At 41.3% G+C, this 26,889-nt stretch overlaps 1 protein-coding gene across 1 annotated transcript; it reads right to left on the bottom strand.

Moving 5' to 3' along the window:
* Nucleotides 1–2,762: 2,762 nt before the first annotated feature.
* DIPK2A (divergent protein kinase domain 2A) lies at nt 2,763–15,764 on the bottom strand. Its single transcript, XM_088528556.1, has 3 exons — nt 15,105–15,764; nt 5,912–6,215; nt 2,763–3,097 (listed from the first exon to the last, which is right to left on the bottom strand). The coding sequence occupies exons 1-3, from the start codon at nt 15,756–15,758 to the stop codon at nt 2,766–2,768; spliced, it is 1,290 nt and encodes a 429-aa protein (XP_088384682.1). The 5' UTR covers nt 15,759–15,764; the 3' UTR covers nt 2,763–2,765.
* Nucleotides 15,765–26,889: the final 11,125 nt, after the last annotated feature.

Genomic DNA, 26,889 nt, shown 5'->3' with positions numbered 1-26,889 from the left:
TATGCTCTGCAATAGACAGTTTACCCCCTCCTTCAAAATATAAATATATAGATGCATACGGAGCTGGTTTCCCCTGTCCCCTGGTTTCACTGGCGCATTCTACGATACTAAATACTACACATTTTAATGAATAAGCATTATTCATTAAAACAAACATTTCAAATATTAACTGATCTGAAAAGGAGCATCAGTGAGATGAGGTTCTTAAAGTATTCTTTATTAATATCATTAGAAGTTGTGGAAACAACTTTCTTGTAATATAAAGGCACAGGGAGACAGTTTTGATAAAATATTCCAATCAAACAGTAACTTACAGTACAAAAAGACAATTTTAATGCACATACAAACCCCAAACATCTCATTCAAAAATATTTCACCAAGTGTTCATCAATAATAATGGGCAATGACTAAAAATATAAATTGTTATTGTACAATACATCTGATCGGTGCAAACTGAACAAGATTTATTGCTTTCCACAATGTTTTCCCTGTAGTGTCTTGTTTAAGTTCCAAATTCCTTTCATAATTAGCTTTAGTAACTTATTCCCAGGGGGGACTAGACCCCAAACCAAATCTATCAGGAGAGCCTGGCAGGTACAGCCCTGCCTCGAGCAGTAGCCAGCAGTGGCAGTGTTTGCGTTGAACCTTTTCCACTCATACTACACTCACTCATCAGGAAATGTGGTGGATGTCTAAAACAAGCAAACAAAATCAACTCTAGTGATTAGTCAAGGCTTTTATCATAGGATAGTATTACCTAGTCTCAGGACTGTTCTGTTCTCCTCAAATAAATGGATCATGTGATAAAAAAAAAAATTAAAGTATTGAAAGTGAACCCTCTCTGAAATCTTCTCCTACAACAAGTATGTAAAATAGCCTTCACAAGAAGGGAGGGGATAAAAGCTGCTTTGATCACTAACTTCTGAAAAGAAGCAAGGGAAGAGATTGGGAGTAAGTTAGGACTACATATGCAAAGAAATTTTGAAATGAAATTAAGATTTTTAAAGAATTCTTAATACAGTCATCTAAATAATTTAGGAAAAATATAATAATAAAAAAACACCCTACCCACCCACACAGGAGAAACATCGTATCTTTCTGTGACCCTAGTTTTCCAGCTTTGGGAAGGAAAGGGCGATGAGCTCCCCGGTTTCTTCTCCTTGCAGCACTTCGGCAGGGCAGCATTTTCCACCACTTGCACAATGCAGAGAGGCAAACTGATTAGACCCTCAAAGCCTGGGATGTCACTCACCCAGGAATTCTAGCTTGCACAAAGCACTAGCTTATACAAGCACACGGTAACTTTAGTTTTCTTCATTCCTGCTGCAAGAAGAAATATGCATGCATTTTCTAAGAGGATCTTATTAGGATTAAGATTTCAGCAAAAAATGAAGTGCTATAGGAGTTATAAAAAATAAAAACAAAGTTTCAAGACAGTTCTTGTAGCAGTAATGGAGGTTTCTAGAAAGATTATAATTTAGGGAAACAACTTCAGATTTACAGAACCTCAGCAATCCAACCTTACCTGCCCTGGGAACAGTTAGGCATAACTCAGGAGATGGTGTCTAGAGTGAATAGAGCCTAATCTATTTTACTAAATGAAAAGATGAATATTTGGTAAACTTCTCTTCCCTTGAATTCAACAGAATAAGAAAAGTTGTAAAGTAAATTCATAACCTGAATTTTTGTTCAAATTATGCTTTTCTTCTGGCATCAGCAAGGAGTTTTACAAGTTTTTTTGCAAAGAGTAATCAAGGACCACTGAAATTTGAATTCTGAGGGTTAATCTCACTGGAGTATATCACTTTCTAATTTCAAATTAGATTAAGGTCTAAGAAACAAAACCATTTTCTTTGGTTTATGCTCAGCTACACTGGACTAGTGAATTTTTATTCTAAGTCAAACTTCTAGCTTCAGTTCAAATTCTTAAGATTTTTTTTTTAATCCTAGCCTCTCCACAGTCCTCAAATTATTTTTGTTAAAAATAAGAGCTTGGTCATAACACGGTTCCCTGCTAAACAGTCCTGTGTATATATACTGGCATGAAGGGTAGAATTTTTGTACAATAATTACAGTAAGTGATATCTCCAATGGCAGAAATACAAAAGAGACCAAATGAATGTCTCTTCTAATGACATTCGGGTTTACGGTGATCTTAAAAAAAATCCACAACGTCTAAGCATATTAAAACACAGTGTAAAAATCCTAAAATTAGACGGTAAACATGGGAATCCTGCACTCACAGTAGAAACATACTGCACAGCATTAATATGAAAGCCTGTTAAATTCAAAACAATGCAGACAGCCAGATTTACCTGCATGTAAATGCCACTTCCAGGTGTTTAAACAAACACAAAAATGAGACAACGACGTCAGGAAAAAGGCCTTTAAAACAGGCCAGCCTAACTTGACTTTCCAAGTAAGAACACCAGCTTCACAAAACTGTGATACTAATGCAGTTTTATGTAAAGTACCCTCTGACACAGCTTATTTGACAGCTTGTATCACAGTCTTTTCTTGATCTCCCCCATTTTAAACAGTTAGGGAGAACAGTCAATAGAAGCTCAAGTTTTAGTTCGGGAAGTACCTTGTCTGTTTGCAGAGGAACATCGTAACACCATAAAATTATATTTTTATGGTATTGATAGAACCGATAAGCTAGTGTCATTTCTGTTCTCTCCCGGACCCGTCAGTTCCGGACCTTGCTTTCTACGCGTCTCGGCAGTAGCGTTCCAGGCAGTGTCTCAGGAGGTTTCCTCTGCGGACTACCTCACGTTGTTGCTGAGCTGCGCCAGGTACTCCCGCAGCTCCTTGGCGGCCTGGAACCTTCCATAGCGCTTCTTTGGGTTGGCGCACTCGTCCAGCAAGGCCTCGAGGCGGCCGTCTTTGGCAATGGCGGCAGGGGGGTCGTGGAGCAGCCCTCCCGAGGTGCCCCGCCACGTGGCGTGTCGCGATAAGAGGTTCTGGCAAACCGCGTAATAGTTGTGGTCCACCGTGACGCGCGCGCACAGAATCTCTTTTGAGAAGGACAGGCAGGCTTCTTTATCACAGTCATCAAATTTGCTTTCATACCATACATCCCAGTTTTCAGGTTTATCTGTGAAATATCAGACAGCAAAAACGGAAAAAATACAGAGAGGTCAGAGAAGAAGGAACACGGGCACAGCTCTACACAACCTAGTGCTCAACACAAAGCTAACTGGTGAGATTTAAAATCCAAAGCAACTTTGTTCGGGTGCAATCTGGAATGTTCTAATTTTTTCAAATTTCACCTGATTTGCCTTCCTGGTGAAACAGTCCTGGCATTATAAAAATACCAGAAAGACATAAAGAAAGGATAATATAAATAGCTAAAGAGAAGGAAGTAAAAACAAACAAACAGAACATGCGTGCGCGCACTTGCTACCACACAGAAAACACAAGAAATCCCCATGCGCACACATGGCCAGAGGGGAAAATGAAGCACAAACAAGTACAAGAAAATGATTCACAGCTGGAGTCAAGAGAGGAAAAAAAAACACAACCCACAAACATGATCTATTTTAACAGCAACTAGATTTGGTTGTTCCAGTTGCCCTGTGAACTAATACTTGCAAATGATCTACCAAAGAATAAAAACTCCCATTAACTTCTGAAACACTATCTGCCAATTCTCACACTGGAAAGGTAGTTACTAAGTGCAGTGCATATTAAAAAGCAGATGCATTACATATAATATCTGAAAAAAAAAATTTGAGCAAAACAAATTACATTTACGAACACAAAAAACACGTCTCTACATATAAAAAATAAAAAGGCAACATTTTAATCTACAACTACAAAGATAATAATGAACACAAATACAAAACTGAACAGAAACTTGAGCTCATATATGTTATGATAATGCCTTGGTTTTATCCTGGAGTTTCATTGTATCTAGAGATAAGTGACCTGAACATTCACAAAAGACTGGAATATCAGCTTAAAATCCTTTCTAAGGCTCCTAAGAATTATGCCTTGCAGACTTAGAACAAGTCAGACAGCTCAGGGAACCACTGCTTGTTGCTCTATACATGCAGAAACTTCTGCTAGAGCTAAAATAGTTGTCTTGCCACAAAGCCTTCTTTAACTGGAAACCTCATTCTACAGAAAATAGCTTGACAATAATGAATAAGTGTGAAACCTCCTCAACTGTTCCTATTTTCTGACTGAAAAATGTAAATGAAATTTTTCTTCCTACATTGTTGGGTTACTGCCAGGTTTGAGAAGTTGTCCTTTTCAGGAAGTCTCAGAGTTTTTGCAAATCTCTTTAGGGACTGAGGTACACAGAGAAATGTACTGGTTTAAATGTACTAGGTTTTGCTAGTGTCGGGGCTGGCTATTACTGTATTCATTTATGGTGCACTGAAGTGGCCTAGAAAAAGCTAGTGAGGGCTGACTGCTAAAACTATAAAGTGTCAGGTAAAGTACAGTGAACAGCAAACCTGGAATGAGGGAAAAAAAAAAAAGCCAGTAATAAAAGAGTGGGGAAAAAGTGACTCAAGCAAACTCAACTATGATACCCAACACAGAAGCAGGATTAGATATTTCACTGCAGCACCATTGGACAAGATTGTACATACTCAGATATCTAAACAGACATATTAATCACTCTGGACAGACTGATAACGAAACTTTTCAGGAGATTAAGGAAGTCAGTATTAAATATTAAGATTATACTAAAACTGAGAACTTTAATTTTTTTTCATTTTCTTAGTTAATTATAAATGATGCATCAAAACCTCAATTAGACCCAACATGATTTGAGAGCCACACACAACAGATGCAAGCGTGAGACTTTCCAGATTCAGTTTCTGCAGACATTAATTACTCCTATTCCACATAGGAATCGGTGCTTTCAGAGTTCATTTAAACATCTTTGCAATCCAGCAATTCAGACATTTTAAGAGAGTGGAGGAAAAAAAAATGCAAGTATTTGTGTGGCTATGAGTGCTAAAGTAAATGTGCTGGATAATCAGTACATTAAAAAGGTTTCTTTGTGTACTCCAATGACTTTAAGTTCTGTGAGAATGCATAATAAGTCTAATATGAAATAGATAAATAAGTAAACCTTACTTCCTTTAGAAGAGTGCATGAAGAGAGAACATGGTCTTAAAATTAATTCTGCAACTCAGTACATGAAGTCTGCTTGCAAAGCTTTATAAAAATCCATTCACTCAAAGCAAATTGGAATTGCTTGGCCTACTGCCAAAAACTCCTGCAGAATCTACGACTTCGCATTCAGTATTTCCAGCCTCCAGGTTTGTAAAGTTTTCCACATAAACTTAAAAGAAATATCAGCCCATGTAATGCTACTTTGTCAAACACCTATCTTGTTACTGCTGCTTTGAGCTTTTTACAGTTGACAAAAAGATGAACTGATTTTCACTATTCTAACCTGGAAACAGCACTAAAATCACCCATTCCTTCACTTCCATTACAGCAGAGCAGAGGCAGGCTAGGTAATTGGGGGCAAATGGCAGTAAGATGTCATTCACCGAAAGGGGAATACCAAGGGAACACATACTGACAGATGTCTGGAAAAACAAGAGCACTCTCTCTATTTTTATTAAGGTAGTGCAGGCAGTTGGGCCATTTCTCTGCCTGTCCGCTGTGTGTCCAAATCCTCCACCCTGCTAGACCCATTTAAACAGGAATACAGACATTAAAAGCGTATGTAAATCAAATTCAGGTAATCTCAACACTTTGCATAACTGACAAATTAGTTAATCTAATTAGAAGTCTATTTGTCATATAGAGGTAATTAGTTGTTGAATAAAGCCACTATGACAAAATGGGTTTTAGCAACTACATATACTTTAAAAATAATTTGTGATTACAGAGATAGAAACAATAGAAATGAGGGGGTGAGGGGAAAAGAGAAGAAACTTACTCTGTCTGATTAATCTTTTGTCTGCTACCAGAACATTTTCTGCATCTACAATGATAACTTTCCCATCTCTTGGTCCAACTGCAAAGTTGTCAAAGCTGACATCGAGGAGGTAGAGTGCAAATTCAAAGTCATTATTTGTCAGCTGCTCAGCTATTTCCATTAACTGCCAGGCCAGATCCACTCGCTTCTCCCATGGCGCATTAAAGTAACTCCACAGCTCTTCTCCAACGTAATTGACAGCCACCATTCTTCCGCATGCTCCCAAGTACTTTGCGAACGGCCAACCTTCATCCGACGGAAAACTCTGTATATAAAAAAAAGTTTCATTTTCATTAAAATAAATCTCATGCTTGCAATTACATTTTTTTTAAACTATAAGCTAAAAAAGAAAAAACAAGGTTAAAACTCTTCCTGGTTTTCCCCCCCAGTTGACTGGCTTCCCATTGAGGATCCTCTCACATGGAGATCTCCCAGAAAGGAATGCAGAACACACTGAGGTATAACAAGAAGTATAGGATTTTCTATGCCTCTAGCACTTCCAACAATCCATCGCTTGATGAATTGCCATATATGAACTTTGTGTGCATGTTTGCATGCATCTGTACACAGGCATTATACAAGACCACATAAAATGGTAATAATAAAAATCTTTCTCCATTAGTAGCTTTCTTGGAAATTAAGCCAAGAGACAGAATACTAAGAATATGCTACAAGCAACCAAAAAAAAAATATATATCTTTGTATTTCAGTTCTGTTGAATGTGTCCAAAACCTTCAAAATGAACATACTCAAGCACTGAAAATGTATCCTCCAGAGTATGCATCAGGACAAAATATCAGAAAAAATGAAGATCAAAAACCCCTAGATTGTTAAGCTGGATACTCCCTAGGAGCAAAGTGCACACTAACTTTAACTATTAGTAAGTATTTGTAGATGCTACCCTTCCTTTAGCGGTACCACTGTCATGTCACCAGATGACAACTCAACCAGCTTTGCAATGCTAACGCAGCAAAGGTTCTGCCACATGGGTTGAATCACAGCAGGGCTTCAGCCTGAAGGGGAGCTCTAGACCAACTAGAATACAGGACGGCAGAGCAGCTGTGGTAAACGGAGAGAAGGGTCACAGAAAGGCACAGAATAGAGCAGCCCACTGCTCACCAAATGAAAAAAAATACTAGTAAGAGGCGTTACCTACGCAATCATCATAACCTCGAAATTCTTATCTCCCTTAAATAAAATTAAAATTTGCTGTATCTGTGCCTCCTTTGACAACAAAGCTTTGATCGTTTTAAGGACTAGATATCAAACAACTCTTTGCCAAGGTTAGAGCACTTATATGGGCCAGAAACACTAGAAGTTCTGCAAAACACTAGGAACTGTATTCCACATCCATCCCCAAGAATTAATATTTCTTCTGAAAATGAAAATAGAGAAGCTAAAGCTACATTTGATACAAATACTACACTGACAAATTCAAGAACTAGAAGTCTTCCCCCCCCAAAAAAAAAGTATATAGTTTTGCTCAGATGATGATAGTCCATACAGTAATGAAAGACACGCTCTGTACTCATTACACACAGAACTTGCTTGCATATCTCACTAGCTTTCTGTGCAACCACACTCCCACAGCACGAGGCAACTTTGATCACAACTACTTCTTAATTGGCTTCTTGCTGAAAAGTTTACTGGATCAATGAAGCCCCTGGCATGACACAAGATCATAGGTCTTCTCTACTTGTTAAAATTCACTCCCGGTAAGTACACAGGAAGAAAAGGCAAAATAAGGAGACCGGCTGGGCACTGCAGCAGTGGCTTCTATTGACTGAATCCGATCTCGAGGACTTCACGACACTTGCGGCTCTCGCTGCGACTGCGGCACGAGTTCAGCGGGCACACAGGGTGCTCCCCTCTGCCCTCTTTCCATAGGTCCTTAAGACAGAAGGAGAAGCTTCAGGAGAGGTTTCTGCTCTGCTGGCACATTCCTTGCCAACTCTGACTCAGCCTTCTCTGTTTTCATTGTCATACAATCAAAATGCATGGAGGAATTATTTAATCTTACTCCAAACGTGCACATGTTAAATGATGGCGAACTTTAGCCTCTTCCCCGTTGTGAGATCAGGAGCATCTCCATGTACCTCATAGCCCTCCTGCACATAAGGGCAGCCTTGGCTCTAGACCCACGCACCTTCTCGCATCACCGAATTTCTTCCTCTACTAAAAATGATGTTATTTAGCACCAAAGCTTAAAACAAACACTATGCATCCCTCCCAGCCTGTCAAACACTTGCATTTCAATCCCCTCCATGTCTCCAAGAAAGCGACACAGCTGGAAATTGTCTTATTTACTGAGCTGGGATTCAGCTGGATGAGCACCCGGATCCCAGCTGTCCCATTTGTGCCCGTCCTGGCCAAGGGAAGGGGCCAACCCGGCTGCTGCAGGGAACAGAGCAGGGCAAGGGGACCGGTTCCTCCCAGCAGCAGCAGCACCAAGTTATAAAATGGATTAAACTGATTGTGCCAGTCCAGCATTAGCCACAACTGTGCCCCAATCTCAAAAGCACACGTATTACATGCCCTGCAGTGCGCACCCAAAGCCGTTTCACACGAGAAACTCTAGGAGCAGTTCAGTTTATCTAGAAGTGAACCTCAGCAATACCACAGCATCTGCACGCCCTAATGTAACACAGATATATTTATAAGTCTGCGGCAATAAAAAGTTCTTTTGACAACAGGAGTACAGGGAATCCTGCCAACATCTGCACATGTACAAACATCTCTGTGCTGGCTCCCTTCCAACCGGCTGCAACAGCCACATCTACACTTCATTACCCGAGTCGGTAGCTGAAGAAGGGATAAAAATACGTACAAGCACCCCATTCACCAGCTTCACGTTCACACGGTGAATTTGGCAAGAATATTAATTGAAGTGCAGATATGTTGTCTTGGTAGGCAAAGATTTGTAACTTTTTGTACTATTCTCATTCACGAGCTTTTTTCTAGACTGAACTGCCGTTTACAGGAAGATTCTCCCCCTCCATGCATCACCATTTTAACCAGCCAGTCACACACAAACACAGGTTTGCCTGGCCATTAAACAGGGTTTCCACAAGCAAGTCGGATTGAGAAGAAAAAGTTTAATTAAGTAGCTGCCAAAAAACCCCAAAAAACTCAGACTATTGCACAGAATTAAGGGCATAGTTCTTATTTAAACTCTCAAGCAGCATAAAGACTTGATTAAACAGATCTATCCTTGAATACACTGGCCAAAGACTAGTTAGCAAAGCCTGCACATTTGACAATTCAGATAAAAAAAATAAGGTTTTGTTCAGAACTTTGGAACAGCTATTTGATGAAAGAGTCTACAATTCCGATACACCCACTCACATTCTATCTGAGAATATACACACAAATGCCATGGAAACCACAGACAAACAGGCTTTTAAAAGATTGAAAAAATACCGTAGTGGACACTGAAAACTACAAGCTGGTAGTTTAGTAAGCTTTCCCCATTAAAGAAGTTGCTATTTTCTCTATTCGAAGAACAGGGTGCATAGCAGTATGCATATTATATAATACATATAAAATGTATATTTGCTTAGCAAAGATGGAAAATGTAAACACGAGAAAACTCCAACTATAAAAAAAAAAATACTTTTAATACCCTAGAGTAGCTAAGGTCTTTGCTTAGAGACATGACATCTCTCTAAGCAAAACTCTAAACCCTAAACAAATCCTGTCAAAGGGACAAAAGACACTTTGTTCCTAACAATCATATTGCATTTTTGTCTTAAAAAGGTAAAACAAAAAAGCATGTTGTGGTTTCCAAAGAAATACTGGTAATTAATACAGTGAATTTATCATTTTACTTGAGCATAAAACACACCAATAGCTCATTTGTCTTCCTCACTCCCACCCGTCTCAACATGAGCCGAAGCTCAAATCTTCGGCTGCTGCTGAATGCTCAGAGCTGTGAATTACATGAGGTAGTAAAGGCTCAGCAGCTTCAAGCTGATAAAGCTTATTGTAGTCTGCAGTAACAGCAGCAAAAAAAAGCCTCTGAATCAAAATCTCTAAAGAATACCCTTCACAGAATCAAACCTACAATTCATCTTAATAAAATCCACAAAAAGATGAAAAGGTGACTACTTATACCTCTAAACTATTGTTCCACCATAACATTAAAAAACAAAACGCCCTTTCCATTAGAAAAACTACTCTAGAATTTGCTACATTACTTCTATTTTTTTTAATAAAGTGATTTAAAAGAAAACCACACCACACACACAGAGTTCGCCACACATCTGGCATACGACAAAATTGAACAATATTCCCAAAGCAGAGTAGCAACTTTTCCTGCTGCTCATCAGGACCCTGAAGGTCCTGATGGAAATGTTACCCCCTTTGTAACACCTTTTTTAAAAACTATCATATTAAACTACATTTACTTGGGCACAAACTGGCACAGTAAGAGGAATTTACATAATATGCTCTTCCTCAAAAGGAAAAAAAATTTAGTTCTCTCCCAGAGCACTGTTGATTCTGCAATGTAAACAGACTTATTTTAGCCACCAAGGCAAATGAGCACAACTCTGCAGCCACACAGACTTGGAGATCAGGCTTTACAAAGCAAAGTTTCAGATCTAAAGGAGGTTTAAAAATAACCTAAAAGCAGATGCCTTCTTTTATTGAAATGCAATTTAGAATATACACATGCAAAAGTATTTGTGGATGCTGGTATGTGTGTCTATATAACAGAAACAATTTGACTTTCAACCGCAGGCCAAATCATTCACCATTCACCTGAAATGCCCCCAAAAGCCTGCATATGAACCCAACCACACACAGAGGAACAGATCTCATTCAATAACCACAATACTAGTGTTCCCCACTGAAACCAGGTTATTTGAGTTTGGGGCTTTTTGTTTTTTAGCTTTCAACCAGCTACTAAATACAATTCATAACAACAAGTGGAAAATATCAGGTTTAACTTCCACACAATAGAACAAAAACATGCCAGGAATTTTAAACATAAACCACCTCAGAAGTTCCTCAACAATTAAACTGCCCATAAACTTTACAGCTATAGTTGAAGTATGCTATTTCTTGATAAAAACTAATAGATTATGATCAAATGTAAGGATAGGGGAGAAAACTGAATGCTGTGAATGGTTGTTACCTATTCACAACAGTTTTCAGTTTGACAACATAGCTGATAATCATTACCTACTTCTCAGGTTACGGGTTAGGGATACATGACTACAAAGAAATCATAGCAGAACTGGCCTATACCTACTTCTAAAAATTAATTTTCAAAATGAAAGGGACAAAAACAAAACCTCAATTATATAATTCAGGGAAAAATAAATGCTACTTCCTCTCCACAATACACATACAGAAGCAAATGGACAACATGGCCTCCGCATGAAGAAAACTGAAAGACCTACCTGGTATTTTTTATTGTTCTCCATCCCCTAAAAATGCCATTATCTGTATGCATAGGCAATTACAGGAAATAATGCAAGTTCACTAGAAGACACTTCAGAGTCCACTCAGTATCTTACATAACAATTATCTGTTCAAAAACACCAAGACCGAAGAGGTTTAAAAGGCATCAAGTATTAATACCAGACAGGATTCTGCTAGTGGGTTTAGAACACCACAAAACTATAACAACAACAACAACAACAAAGCTACAGCTAAATTAGTGGTGCCAGATAAAAAGAGAAGACAAAACACGCAAAAAAGTTGCCTACTCACTTCTTACCGAGTTTGGGTATGAACCAGCAAAACAATTTTCTAACAATTGACTAAATTGCTGCTTTCAGTGAATTCAGAGCAAGAAACTGTTTCAAAGAGGTCACAGATAATGTTGTAATATACGAATACCAGATGCCAATTACCTTTCCAACACAAAAACAAACAGGAAGATACCAGGAACATGAACAGAAAACAAGAAAATTTTAGATTCTGCAGGAACAGGCTGTTCACGCAGGGCACTCCATAGCTGGTCTTTACACGAGGAGTAAGGATGATCAGAAGTCACGAGAAGTTATTAGCTCTAAGGATGTGGAAAGCTAAACGTATCTAGAAACATAACTATCTTCCATTTAGGTGTTGGAATTTTCCTTAGAATCAAAACAGTGTTATAGTTTACATGTTAAAAATATGCTGCTCGTCTCAATAGTTCCTTTAAAGTTTATTTTAAACAGAATTGGAAGGAAAGTGCAGTTTTGTTGAAAACTACAGTTTTGCTTTAAATTGCAATGCAACCTGTGTTATTTTAGACAAAGTTACAGTAACACTTTCTGGATACAATTTACAATCACCTTCTTTAGGCTAAAAAGAAATTGTTTGCAAGCATTTTATTTAAAAATGCTAAGTTTCTGTAGACTAGGGGTGTGCTCAGAACACAAAGCAAACACACCACCCTTGCAGAAGTTTACTCAGTGATCCTTCACATGGACACAGCAGTCAGTACAAAGGCAAGACCAGAGTCCTGCAGGACCAGCTCTGCCTGTGTCTATGCCACACCAGTTAATAGAGCACATGGCTCCGTCCTGCTGCGACGTAAACTGTCTGTTGGAGCCAACCAGGAGATCCTGGGGGTGCTGGAAACACAAACAATTTTACTGAAAACGTGTCTGTAACTCAGAGCCGTGTGTTGTCACCGGAGTGTCCGTGCTCTGCCGGCCGCGGGGCGGGCAGGTTCCCGGCTTGGCTGCGGGAACGCGCAGCCCGGACACCGCTCCGTCACGGCACCGCGGCGGCACCGCGACAGCGGCCCGGGGAGACGCAGCTGCAGAGGCCCTCGCTGCGGAACGCACAGGAATTCAGGGCCTGAACAGCTACATTTGTATGGGCTAATTCGTAGGAGCAAGCTAAACTTTCACATTCTGAACAGTGAGAACCTAGAAGTGTTTCCAGCTCTTGGCCAAAAACAAGACCACGCATGACTATGTTAAAAAGTCACATTACCAAGCATCATTAAAAGGTCAACACAAAAACTTAAAGTCCCGTTCCTTGTGCCTTATCGCTACAAGTGAATACCATCAGTGAAACACATCAAGGGAAAAAATAATAATTAAAATCTGATTCTTCACATGATTGCATGCAGGTTTTCTTTCTTGGAGGCAGATGATTTTTTTTGAAACACTCTCCAGGTCTCATTCCCATACCAGTGTCTGCCCTACTCAATATTGCAGAAATTACACACTAAGATGTGTAAGCAAAATTCTCAGTAGCCAGTTATCATGTCTGATAAGAAGATAACTTCATCTCTCAAGCACACCTTGCTACTGCAATGGCTGCATAACACAGAACCATTCATTCCTCAGGTGTTTTGCTGCTGGAGATCGAGAGAAATGGAGTGGTATGTTATATGCAGTGCAAATGAGAAGAGTTAATAGAAAATCCTATGAATGATTTTTAAGATACAATTCTCAATAGAGGTAAGAGATACGAGCCTTCAGCACCTAGTACCAAAGTTTATGAACACTCTTCTGGAAAAAATAAAGGCAGAATATATCAACTTTGGATGCTTTTAAAACACAATGCTGATCTGAAGTCCCTCTATTTTTTCCCCAGAGTATGCCTGAGTATCCAAATTTTTAAGTCTCTGCAAAATACCTTTGACTTTGAAATCAGGCGACGGAGAATCTTACCAGACTCCAGACAAGAGGGTGCCCTGCTTCCCACCAATGTGCTCTGCTGCTTGACAGCACGTCGGGCAAACAGAGTGCTCCCACAGCCACATCCAAACGTTTCCACTTCTTCTACCTCCTGCCCGACAGCCTCAAGGCTCATCTGCAGCTTATCAAGAAGCTTCCAGCAATCAAGGCTCTTAAATTAACGAGTGCTGCCCAGTGCCTTTTGATCTACCAGGTAATTGCAAATGCTGCTACTGCCCCATATCCTTTGCCTATAAAGGGTACATTACATTACATTTATGAAGAAATACACAGTGCTGCTTTCAAGACAGCTAGGTACATGCTGTGTATGTTGCAGCCTGTGTTCAAATCAAAAGCTGAGCTGTACAAAGAACAGCAAAAACAAATCTATGCTCAGAGAATTCACAAATGCAGTGAGAGGAAGGTAATGCTCTTAAATCTTATGAGGATTTTCCCTTTCACTGTCCTCAGGAGAGACTTCATTGAAAAACGGATGCAGTCTACCCTAGGTACATTAAACAGCAAACCGACAACGTTGAAACCAACCCCCCAAAGTTGTATGTAGGGAGCCTGAAGGCCAGAGGACACACTGCCTAAAGAACACACTTTAAATTGAGCAGTGGCACACCCCTGCACGAGCGCATTTCTACAAGATCTGCTGCAGGGCAAACGCTATAGCACTGCTTGGGGGCAACAGAAACTTCTTGACCCTCTCACAAGAGAAAAACAAGCCGTTTATAACAGTAATTACATAGTGATGTCGTGAAATGCATTTGCAAGTATTTTTTGGCATACATGAGATAAAGCCAAGGATAGTACAGCAGTTAGACAAAACAATCCTGGGTCCAAGCTTACACACTAATGGCACGCTTAGAAGTGCTTCAATAGAGCTATAAGCTGAAATGCAAAGGAAAGGGAGGCACCATCCAATACATGTGTGTATCTATATGTTTGCATAGATACATGGAAGAGATGCAACTGAACGGTGCCAGAGATTTCAATCTAAAATCTAAACAGAACCCAAGTTTTACAACACATATTAAAGCCCATATTCTTGTCTATCAGACTGTAACAACACAGAACCAATCCTCCTAAAGGCCAGGAAATACTTAACTCACCAGTAAGCGAACCCTGGCTATTTATCTGTCACCCCCGTATTACACTGTGCAATGTCTGCATCTGATTTTCTCCATCACAGAGAAGCAAAAGCCCTGCGTGGTCCCTATGGAGGACACGACCGGCCCAGGAGCCGCCTCCCGAGGACACCCGGCACCCCCGCCAGCCCCTGTCGTGCAGGATCCCCGCGGCGCAGGGCAGGGAGGGCGCCCACGGGCTGCGGGTCGGTGCCCGCCGGGCGCCGGCGGCTCTGCCGCGGGGCCGGGCTCCCTGCCCGAGCGGCGGCGGGGGCAGCCGGGGCCGCGGCGGCGGCAAGAACGAGCCCAGGGCACCTCCGGCGGCCGGCAACGCCGCGCCCGGGCCGCGCTGCCCAGCCCCGCGCCCGGCGGCCCGGGCGGCTCCGCACGCACCTGCAGCACGAGCGGCTCCGGGTTGAAGGCGAGCGTGATGAGGAGCTGCATGCGCTCCGCGTCCTTGAGGTTGCGCAGCAGGAAGCTGCCCGAGTCCTTGGTCTCGGCGTAGCGGCGCACGAGGCGGTCGAGCAGGCGCTGCGAGGGGCAGTGCACCAGGTCGGACCAGCCCTCCACGGCGTCGGGGGTGAGGAGGCGCACGTCGCCGTTGAGGCTCGCGAACTCGGTGGCGTGCAGCGCCTGCAGGAGGTCGCAGCGGCCCCTGCCGGTGGCGCGGCGGCAGATCTTGGCGTCGATGTCGGCGAGCTCCTGCGCGGAGCCGAGGCGCTTGAGCACGACGCGGCGGCTGCCCTCGCGGGGCTCGCCGTAGCGCGCGAAGAACACGTTCTTCACGTTGAGGAAGTCGAGCAGGCGCAGGCGGCCCCAGCTCTCGAGCCGCAGCTGCCCGTTGAGGAACTTGCGGCACCAGCTCGTGCCCCAGCAGGCCGGGCACTTATTGAGCTGCAGGAAGCGCCGCTCCGAGAGCTCGTTGCGCTGCAGCGAGGCGAGCAGCGAGTGCGTGTTCAGCACCAGCGCCGCCGCCAGGCTGCCCAGCACGGCCAGCTTCGCGTAGCGGTACAGCCGCCCCAACTTGAGCGACACGAGCCGCAGCATCGTCCCGGGCCGCCCTGCGCCCGCCCGGCCGCGCCGCGGCCCCGGCGCCAATAAAGTGCGCGCCCGGCCGCCCGCCCGCCCGAGAAAAGGCGGCCGCCAAGTTACTGAGGGGACGGCGCGAGGGGGAGGGCGCGCGCGGGCGGCGCCAACGGCGCGCGGGCCCCGCGGCCCCGCCCCCGGGGCGGGCCCCGCCACCGCCCCCCGCGCCGCCCCGCCCCTGGCCCCGCCCCGCCCGTGACGCGCGGCGCGCGGGGAGGGGCGGGCGCGCGGGGGCCTCGTGCGCGCGCGCGCTGCGGGGCGAGGGGCGCCGCCCTCGTGGCCCGCCCCCGCGCGGCGCTGCCGCTCCTGAGGCGCGGCCGCCATGTTGTCTCGCCGCCCGCCCGCCCGCCGTCCCGCCGCGCTCCGCAGCTTCCGCCCCGTCACGCGCCCGCCCGCCGCCCGGGCCCGCGGCTCAGCGCTGCCGCGACGCGGCCGCGGCGCAGCACGGCCGCCTTGGCAGGGAAGCGCGGGGCGCGCGGTGACGGGGACGCCTCCGGGCTCTGCAGCTCCGCCTGGGCAGCAGGAGAGCCCGGCACCACACACACCGGCCTCACCATCGCCTCCTGCGCATGGACTGACACGGACCGGGGTTAAGAGTCGTGCTGTAAAAGTCACACAAAACAGCGAAAGAGACTGAGAGTGGTTATTGCCTGGCATAATGCCCTGTTCATCCTCAAAAATCCCGTAGGGATGGGACTGCTTGGAGAAGTGTCGTAAAAGGGGATGCTTTTGGCATGATAAATAAATAGATTTTAGTGCTTACATATCTAAAAATTGAAAACACATGTAAACAGTTTCTAGAGCATTCATCATGCTGGGGTGATGTTCTACGGGATGTGGACAGCAAATTCCCAGCTTGCATTCGCGTATCAGGCACGAGCGTGTCTCCCTCTGCGTGCGGCGTGCAGTGTGTAGCCAGGGCCAGATCATCCAGTCAACAAGGCCCTTTCTATGAACCACCAGTTTTACGAGGAAAGTGAAAACAAGTAAAGCAAGTAAAAACTGCTAATATTGCAAGAACGTTACACATAGCTTGTAACTCTTGAAAATCATGGGTTGCAAGTGAACCATTTCAAGGGGAAAGGTGAATCCAATCCAAGGTACAATATACAATAGGGTAAATAATGTGGTGCAATATTTTCATTTCCAAGTTGTTTTTCTAGAGCTGCTTGCTTCTCACTAAGCATCCAAGTACAGTAGTTTTCCTATGAAGACTTAATTACATGTGACAATGTAATTCATCAAAGATTCCAGTGACTGGAATGAAAATACAGACCACCAGCGGACAGCAAAGGATGAAGTTCTCTGATGCCGAGCAGTTTACTTACACAGGTCACTCTCTGCAACAGCTGAGCAGTTTCCTATACGTTACAAAATGTCATGTTAAGATACAGCATATTTTTACAGCTCCTCTAATACACTTGTGGTCAAGTTATGCAGGAACCTTTGATGCAGCCAAACATATATTCCTGCTGTTTTCCGAGATGTCAACAACCGTTGTGAAAATCACAAACCTTATGGCTGGGGAGTTGTCCTGTGCTATACTCCTTCATATTACGCATTAATTTGAAAGCAGAAGTGGAGCGATCCAAGGCTTTTCTTAGTGGGAAAACAGTTACGGCTCTTGCAACATAAGTATTTTAGAATGAAAATATATCTAGCAACTCTAGGTAAAGCTCTGGTAACAAAGCTCTTTGCTTGCTGCAGTACTCCAAGCTCTTCAATTTCAAAATACAGAACGAGCAGCTTTCCAGAATCACAGCTATTCCCAAGTTTTTGCAGATCCCAGGATTTAGTCTCAAATGTCCTTTCTTTTAAACCATTCTGTGAAAATTTATTCCCACATCCAATCACATAGTCACCTGCCGCTTTCAGAGGAGGTCACTGTTACTTTAACCAGAAGTAACTTAGGTGCAAGTTTCTATCTAGAAAACAAGCAAACATGCCCAGAAGAGCAATAGTTGCATGTTCTGGATGTATAACCAGGGCCTGCGTATGCCTGTTCCTGTGCTCAGCTCCAATCATAGGATTGAGCATGACTGGAATGGACACGCACAACCTTCCTGAATATTTCTCTGACAAGACATACACATACCGGGAACGCTTGGATCTCTTGGCAGAAAGAGGTCATATCTGAAGAAACCTGGATGTGTGGTGGGGTGTCTCATCTGTCTGTCTGTCCACCCATCTATCTCTACCATAAAAAATATCCAGTGCTCAGACTGCAAGAGGAAGGGACTCTGGCTGCACTGTCAGCCCAACCTCTGTGCTGCCTTCAGCTGGCTCAAAATCTATTTTACTGTGTTGTACCACGTACTGCTCTGCAAAGTGAAATCAGTATGTGGCCCTGGAAAAAACTCCAAGATGTTTGCTGTCAATTTATTGTTTGGAAAATGGTTAAGTCAGGGAGTGTCCTTTAACTAATAAACAAATAGATTTGCTTTAGTCATTTATTACATTAATTCCTGTTAGACAACAGGACAAATAATAATAATAAAAAAACAAGAACAAGGTTAACTTTTCTATAAATAATCACAGAATTTTTCATTGGGTTGAATTTTGTGTGAACAACGTATTGTACATGAAGCAGCATAACATAAAATACCATCTCTGTAGAATTTTTGCCTTGAGCAATTTGGCATTTCTCCTCACCTTCTTTTTCTTGTTAATTGCTGTCTTAGATTCTTTGAGCTGCTGAATAATACTATACATTATTTTGCTGAATCAACATCCTGGCAAATGTGCTTTATCATCATGATAAAGCTCAGTGCTATAGTCAGCAAATGTGTGTAATATCAACATCTGCAAACACATTTTTAGTTGACCTTTCTCTTTCCTCATCTCTCCAAGTGTAGCTCAATGAAGATCATGATTTTTGTCCTTGAAAGTCAATTTCTATCTTAGTTCTGATGTCCTGCACTACATTCTTTATGTTGGTGCAACAAAAAGGTATTAATGGCCATGCTATTTGTGGGAATTCTGAAACCTCTAAAGAAAGTAATTATTTGCTTTCATCTTCAAGCTTTACACAATAGTGTTCTCATAAAAGCTATAAAATCTTTTCTTTCAGTGCAAGAGTTTCTCTGTACTTGTCTGTGTCTTGATTTTGTACAGTTTGACGTGCAAGTGCAAGTATCATCCAACACTTGATGTGGAAACTGGAGGATACTGAGCGTTAACAGTTTGGGGTATCCTTTTATATAAGTAGAAACATGACCAGACTGTACTGAAATTAATAGAAGATTATTTAAATTGCACATTAGCTTGGACGTCTAGTGACTTGTCCTGGGCCTACCACTACTGATTTCAGAGGATTATTTATAAGCAATTATTCAGCATTGCAAGAAAAGGAGAGAGAACCAACTCTGTAATTTACTCAGTCATGTCCCAGCAGCAATGACGGGGTCATCTGCTAATAAAAAGTTACCCTATTGTAAACAGTGAAAGTCTGTGATACAGGAAGCCACATCAACGCTATTGGGGCTTTCTTCTTTACTGCTATTAATATAAATGAATCTCCAAGATCTCCAAATGACTTTGGGAACATATTACTATGGTAACTATGATTCACAACAGCAGTTGCTTGATTTTCATTGCTGTTACATATACACGTTAAAGATAACAATGGCTGTTCTTTTAATTTTAATGTGCTTCTTTTAATTTTAATGTGTTAAACCTGAGGGGGGGAAAAAAAAAAAAAAAAATGTCAACATTTCAAAAGCTACACACTTGATGTCAAATTAAGCCAATCTGTGGGCTAGGTCTCCTTAGTCTTTCATATTTTAAATTTCAATGAAATGCATCAAAAGCGTTCTTTTTTAATGGTTTAGGTTACTTCAAAATACGTCTGGAGTCTGTACAGTATTCAAAATATTATACCTAAAAACAAATCAGACAACAGATATTTAATATTCTGAACCTTAACAATTTTAAAAGCTAACTTGCATTTTTTTATTTTATACCCATGCCAGAGCTAATCAAGCAAGTATTCTGTGGTACCTTCACATGTTAATTTGTGTATATAATATTACTGGAGCTGCAAATTAATACCTATATATACATACATAATAAGCCAAATAAATAATGTTCTGTTTCCATAACAAGCTGTAAGAGGCTGCATGTGAGTTCTACTGTACACACATAAGGAGTTCCACCACGATTTTCCAGTAATTCAGAAAATACTTTTGAACAATATGAACACTTAGGATGTTTTTTAATTGTAATTGAAGCCAGTAAATATGAAGAAATTTCTTCCCATGAAACCCTTTACAGGACACACATTTAATTGGGGCTTCCACTCCACTAGTTTTTCTTCTTCAAGTGTCCCATACACTAATGCCTGAAGAAGCAATCATTTATCCTGGGATGCTGCGCTGCGCTTTGCCGCCCGGTTTGAGAGCGCTCTCTGGGACGGAGCCGCCTGCTGAACAACCTGCCTCTGGGTCAGCCGGCAGGGGAAGGGGGCTCCTCACGCTACCAAGAGCGCAGTAAGCACACTGATCTTCCTAACAATCTCGTGAGATAAGAATTTTATTCTATCTGTGCTTCAGAGATGAGGGAAATGAAACACAGCAAGATAAGTCAGATTGAAATCTCTATTATTTGTAAAAGTAAAATATGTCTAGATATAAAAAAGGCATCAAAAGAATCAAGATCTAGTGTTATAGTTCTGCATGCTTATCCTCTTATTTGTCATATCAAAAAACATAAGCTAGAACCTGAAAATGTTCCAAGGAAACCTCAAGGATGAACAATATATAGCTTTTCTACTAAGAGGGATTAAATAAACTAGGACTGCTCCAATGGGGAAAAGATACCTTGGAAGAATGTGCTAAGGGTAAAATGCAGCAAGCGTGGCTGCATATCAGTTTGCATCCTCTTTTCCAGGAAAGAACTGCAAGAACCAATACAAAAACTCAAAAGCGGCTCGTGGGTTCTACTCTCAATGCAAAAAATTAAACAAGGTAGCAGTTAATAGACCTGGAGAACTCCTTGCCCAAGGATGTTGTGGATATGCAGAGCTTAGACTGGTTCTAAGGAAGACTGGACAAGTTCACAGGAGAGAATCACTTTGAGACTAAGTACACAGACCGTATCTGACTTGGGAGGGCTTTGCATTGAAAACTATTACTTGGATATAAAGGGGCTGCAGAAATATTAGGGGAAAGTGTAGGCCTGCCCATTTCTTACTTTTCCAGAGGCATCCAATTCATGGCAATTACATGGATTTTTGGTTTTACCCAATAGGCTTGTCCTTTAGCCCTCACCCTGTAAACAGCACTTCATATGATGGAGTAAAAGTAAGATACTTGCGATGGTTGGTTTTTCAACATGAAAAAAATGCAAATACTTGCATTGGCAGATCTACTCTTTGACAGTAGATCTGTAATTCTTTTTATAAAACATTGTATTTTTAAATGCTTGATCTTCAGTGTGAGCTAAAAGACTCACAGACTTGCTTTCATGTCAATTTATTGACGCAAAAAAAAAATTTTGAACGTTTGCTGGCACTTGGATGAATCTTCTAAAGGATTTAAAAGTTCTCTTAACTGGATTTTGTGAACTTTCAAAAGTAGGAAACATAAAATGAAATAATTGAACTCATTAAAATTAAGTCATACTGGAAGTAGCAAAGAGTTGACTGAAAACTCCTCTTTTCACCACAGTAATGAGACGCAGAACTCGACTGAGAAAGTGTTGTCACAGAGGACACTGCTTTAACAGTTGAGTTTTTTTTTCCTGTTCTATTATGAATATGTTGTAAACTTACTTTTGAAATCTTGGAGCAAACTGTGTTGAATATACTGTTCTTGCAAAAATGATCCTGAAGCTCCACCTGGTAGATGAATAAATAACTGTATTCAAAAGCCCAAGAGAAATGAAATAAAACTTATTAATGTTCATAAAAGTATGGTCTAAAACAATTTCTGACAGTTAATGAAAGCGGTAGTAACTAGAAATATAATTCTAAACAATAAAGATAACAGGAATTAAGCTTTAGTACAGAGAGTAAAATATGAAGAATGAAATCCAAGTGTACTGTATAAATAGGTTTAAAAATTAAAGATTAGAAGCATAAAAGATACAACAGTTAGGAACTGGTTATTACATATATTAATCACCTTAGTGCTATCACAGTGAGAAAATGTAATTACCTACATCCAAGTAAGTGTTTGGTCTGCAAGTGTACTTTGTTCAAAGCTCCCACTGAAATCGTTTGACCTCCTCTATAGTTTAAATATTACATCTAGAAAGCATTAACAAGACCCAAAACTAACTGAATGTCCATCAGCCTGACTCTGCCTAAGGGTGTTAATGTGTGTGTGGATAAAGAGGTTTTTTAATTTTTTTCTTTACATTAATTCAGTTTGATCTAGATGGTCACTAACTGGGAAAAGTCTAGAGGCTTAAGACATACAAATATATATATAAAAAAAATTAACTTATTGCTTAACTGCTTACTAAAATAAAAATGAAAGGAGAATTGTTTGACAAGGCGAAGCTGTGGTGGGCAGCCCCAGAGCTGAGTCCTTGCAGGTTCCTGGAGGAACCTGGCGATGGCTGCAGCGCTGGTGCCTGCGGGGCGCAGGGAACCACGCGGCCCGAGGAGCTGTGCTCGGCCAGCACCGAGCAGCCCGCGTCTGGGGCTGAGCTTCGGCCTCAAGATCACGTCTGAAAAGACACAGTTCCCAGCTTGCAACCATGACAATGAACAGAGCCGTACTTTGTAGCATGGAATCCAGAGAAACTTACTGCTAGATATCTGAGGCGGCCGCAGGTCTGAGCAGCAGTATTATAAAGCATTACTTTATTAAAATGCCTTATCTTTCAAGTTCACACACCATTCATATTTCAGAGCAACTTTTGCAGCAGTCCTGCTGATGCATAAATCACTGGCATCTCTCAGACAGATAAGAATAAAGAAAATGGCCTCCCCAAGTCAAAGCATCAGTAGTTTTATCCTCTGATTCTGAGCCGGTTTCCACCCAGACAAGGTCAGTTCAGTTGCCTGCTCTCTGTTCTTTACTCCAGCTGACAATCTGCTGGTTATAGTGCAGGAACACAAGGGCTCACATAGATTTTCCTGACATGGTGTGCCATCTGGCACAAAGCGCTCCTTTAAATGCCGCTTCCCTGCTCTGCTTCTGCAGATCTAGTGACAGCGTAATTGCAGGCCCTGTCAGTTTTCCGTAGCATAGTTAGCTCCATGCAATCTAGCTGTAGGTATCAGAATTACTGTTGCCAGATGCAAATGTTTCACAGTGCCAAACCTAAAGATGTAATTATATTTCCATGCAGGAAGACTCTGCAACATTACAAATGCTGCAGAGTTTCCATCCTTTGCAAGACAGTTGAAAGCAGAGCAGGATTAAAACAAGAATTAGGCAATAATATTTGTGACTGTTTGGTGTATTGGTTCTTAATGGACTATCAAGCTAGGTAACAAATGAACTATTTCAGAGTTATGGGGCCACGTTGTGATCTCATTTCTCCAGATACTAGAGATGAAAATCCACTTTCAATAAGCAAACTGCTAACAGAATGAAGCATCATAGAGAAGTAATGCCTAAATATTCCCAAGCGACACTCAGTGCATCTCACTACCATGGCAAAGATACATGTCGTTGCAACTTTGACTCGATGTTATTCTGGATGATGCTAAAGTGTGTGGTAATGTTGTGATGCTGCATGGATGGAGACTGGCTTAAAATTACTCTTTCATTTGTGACCCCACTCATAACTCAAATTCAGGTCTGTGGTAGGTGAAGGCCAGTGAACCAGCTCACTGAGACGCTTCTTTTAATCAGCCTTGAAAAGCTCTGGTGCAGTGACATTAACGCTACAAGGATGCCTAGATGTTAATGCTACAAGGAAAATAAGGCTGCACAGTTGATGTAGTGAGAGCAGCAACATATAGAGATATGCTGAACAGCCAGATACAAGAGTCCATCATTTTTACTGCATTTATTTGCATAGCGCTCTAAATAGTGTTCCTGATTGCATCTTCCTCAGTGAGTTATTCAGTGGTCAAGTTAACTAAGAGCTCTAGTCCACTTATTTTTGATACTCATTTCACACTATACAGATACAATTTGTGTATACACACATTTAATAACCAGAATTTTGGATTCCTACAGACCAGCTATAGGAGTACAAAGGACTTCCAAAATTAAAGCTAGTTGATCTGATTCTGTTTTGCCTACTATCTTAAAAGCAAACAAAAATTTTTACTTCAGCTTCACAGTACAAATGAAAACATCACCCAGGACATTGACTATAGCACAGACTTTTCTAATCTCTCAGCAGATTCTAAACTTATGTCTGGTTTTGCAGAAGTGACAAGCATCATATCCAAGCAGATATTTTTTGGTATGACACTGTAATCCTTTACTGCTCAGGCTGCATTACTGGCAAAAACTCAGCTTTCTGTGTTTCTGCATTTACAGAATTGCCCTTCTCGCACAGAAACGTCTGTGCACTGCAGAAGTGACTTAAAAACAGAGGCTCACATGGTCCACTCCAGACCTAGTGCCTGGGGAACAAAGACACATTAAATGTCTCTAAGTGGGATTGAAATAGGGATCTAAAATGGAAAGATTGTCAGATTTTTTTGCAGTAGTATATTCAAATAAAGGATTGTGCATGTCAGCCTCAGAATATTAATCATAGAACCTGGACCTGTTCCCCAAAGGAAATGCCCTGAATTACTTGGCAAGTCATAATACTGCAGAGCCCTCGCACAGGAACTATCCAAGGACCCCCGAGCCCTTAGGAACCTCGGTAGATTAAACCTCCCAACAGGCAATTGATACGGTCCCTACAGGAAGTGTGAGGCAGGGAATTCTGTTCTTCCATGTCCCAGAGATGCTCTTTGGAAGAAAGATTAGACTTCATCTCCTCGATTCTGTAATTATTTTTTCTGATTATCAGATTTTACTCTGACTTTCTCATGCCAGAGAGGCCAATTATTTTGCAAAGGAAAGAGAAAAGCTATTTCTGTTAGGTATAAAGATGGAAAAAAACCCACGGAGGAGGTTCGGAATAGTGGCTTTCTAACATCTGCGTGCTTTTGCACAACATTTTCTGTCAGGTTACAGGTTCCACGCACACAAATAACCTCCTCCCACTTTATCTCAATACTAGTCAGTAATGAGAGCCTCATTTTTTCCGTGGTTCTACATATTAGCTAAATTTGTCATCTTCCATATGTGAGTTCTCATAACACAGAATGGCTGTCCCACAAGAACTCATTCCTACCTCTTCATGAGAAGGATGGGCCCAAGTGCCAGTCTCTCTGTTCTAGAATGTGGCTGTAAGATGTTGCCCAGTATCTCAAGAATAGCAAACAAACCCAAACAAACAGAGGGAGAAGTTCAAAGGTTGCTTCATTTCAAAAAAAAAAAAATAATAATAATAAAAAAAAATAATCCTAAACGTTTAAGAAAAGTCCCCTGCTGTTATTTTGCTAATATGGAGCTGATTACATGAAAAAGGAGTAGGAGGAAAAAAAAATGAGTGCTACTACAAAAAAAAAACAAACATTTTTGAAGATTATTTAAAAAATGAATCTCTTCCTGCATTACTAACATAGATTGACTTTTCTGTTTGCTTTGTAACAGAAGCTTAAAGAATGCTATTGCTAGCAACTTTTGCTTACTGATATGAATGCTAGGAAAGACATTATTTGCAGCTCTTTTGGAAGTGTTATCTCACTTATATAATGTTTGAACAATTTAAAGTAATTCCAAGTCTATGCTTCCTTGGGACAAAGCATATACTCTTTTTTAGGTAGTATTTTCAGAAATAGAGAGCTAAAGCATCTAAATACGTATCTAAATCTGAAGCAGTGTTCATTTTTATTATAAATCTAGATAGAGCGACCCAACCATGTCACAAGCAGCAAATTGCTTCTTTTTATGAAGCTAATGCCTTTACGAACTGAAAAAAAGAAGTATCCGCATTGGATTTATACTGCACAAAGGGAGAAATGGCCAAGTTGAAGAGAGCAGCAGCTGCCGTTGGTTAAGTGGGCAACTAATCAGATCCGCTCTGTCTATCCAATATTTTTCTTGTCTGCCACAATTCTATACTTAATATCTTTTGGGGGCTTTTCACATGGTTTGTTTCTTGAACAAACACCAAAAAATAAAATTAAAAAAAAGCAATAGTCTTTGCTATTGTTCCCCAGACTAAGATGTTTTCATTTTCATAGAAAATTTAGAAGAGTTAGGGAAAGCCTTTAAATTGGCCAATTGATACTTGACATACAAATATTCCTCCATTTGCCTGTCACCGTAATTTGGTGTGAGATGTGCTCTTCTGATTTTTTTTCAATATTCTTTTAAAATCCTGTAAAGCTGAAAACCACATGCAAGATGCGAGTTTTAAAATTACAGGGAAGTGATTTCTGTTTGAGTCTTAAGACTAAATCTAAATTTTCATTGGAAAAATGCTCTATTACCAAAATGCTAACGTACTTCCAGCCTTTCCTCTTATGACATGAAAGCAATGATATATCATTGTATAAAATGACAGCATCCACATCCCAAGTGTTTTACATTTTGTCGTCTAATGCCTAGTTCCTAGATAAAGGGCCAACTCATCAAGCCAGATCATGAATATCTACAGTTTTGCTTCTTTTAAATCCTTAGGAAAATATCTTTTCAAGCCTGACCCAGTGGATTACTTTCAGAGCCAATAACCTAGCTATGTTCCTAACCTTGGTAGGCTGGGGCCAAGAGATTTAAGACACTGCAGAAAAAAAGAAAAAAAAAAAAAATTTTCATGCAGAAAGGACATCTTTGACATTACACATCTCCTATCTATTCTATATTAATATTTTTGTCAAACTCCAACATCCAACACAAGGGGTGTGGTAGAGATCTGTAGGACTTCCTTCAACATGCAGAATTTCTTTAGTTTTGCAGCAGATAAAGTTGCATTGTCAAAGATTTTATTCTGAGCATGCTACAAATCAGATATTTCACAGTTTTGCCTGTACCTCAGCAATTATCAGGGAAAGAACTTGTGTTTGCGCACATATTCACAACAGATTTCCCAACAACTTTACAGAAAAACAGTGGATACCTAT

This window comes from Tinamus guttatus, unplaced genomic scaffold (genome assembly GCF_059628265.1).
Source record: "Tinamus guttatus ecotype Peru unplaced genomic scaffold, ASM5962826v1 Tinamus_guttatus_pri_ptg000311l, whole genome shotgun sequence".
Lineage (NCBI taxonomy): Eukaryota > Metazoa > Chordata > Aves > Tinamiformes > Tinamidae > Tinamus > Tinamus guttatus.
Note: the sequence above shows the minus strand (reverse complement) of the source record. Positions and strands in the feature narration are given on the sequence as shown.

What these genes read in the sequence shown, in the direction of transcription:
- DIPK2A (XM_088528556.1), bottom strand. Translation starts at nt 15,758, where the DNA reads ATGCTGCGGCTCGTGTCGCTCAAGTTGGGGCGGCTGTACCGCTACGCG. An exon ending in CGGAGCCGCTCGTGCTGCAG is followed by an intron (nt 6,216 to 15,104) that starts GTGCGTGCGGAG and finishes TTTTATATACAG; the next exon opens with AGTTTTCCGTCGGATGAAGG. An exon ending in CAAAAGATTAATCAGACAGA is followed by an intron (nt 3,098 to 5,911) that starts GTAAGTTTCTTC and finishes GATATTTCACAG; the next exon opens with ATAAACCTGAAAACTGGGAT.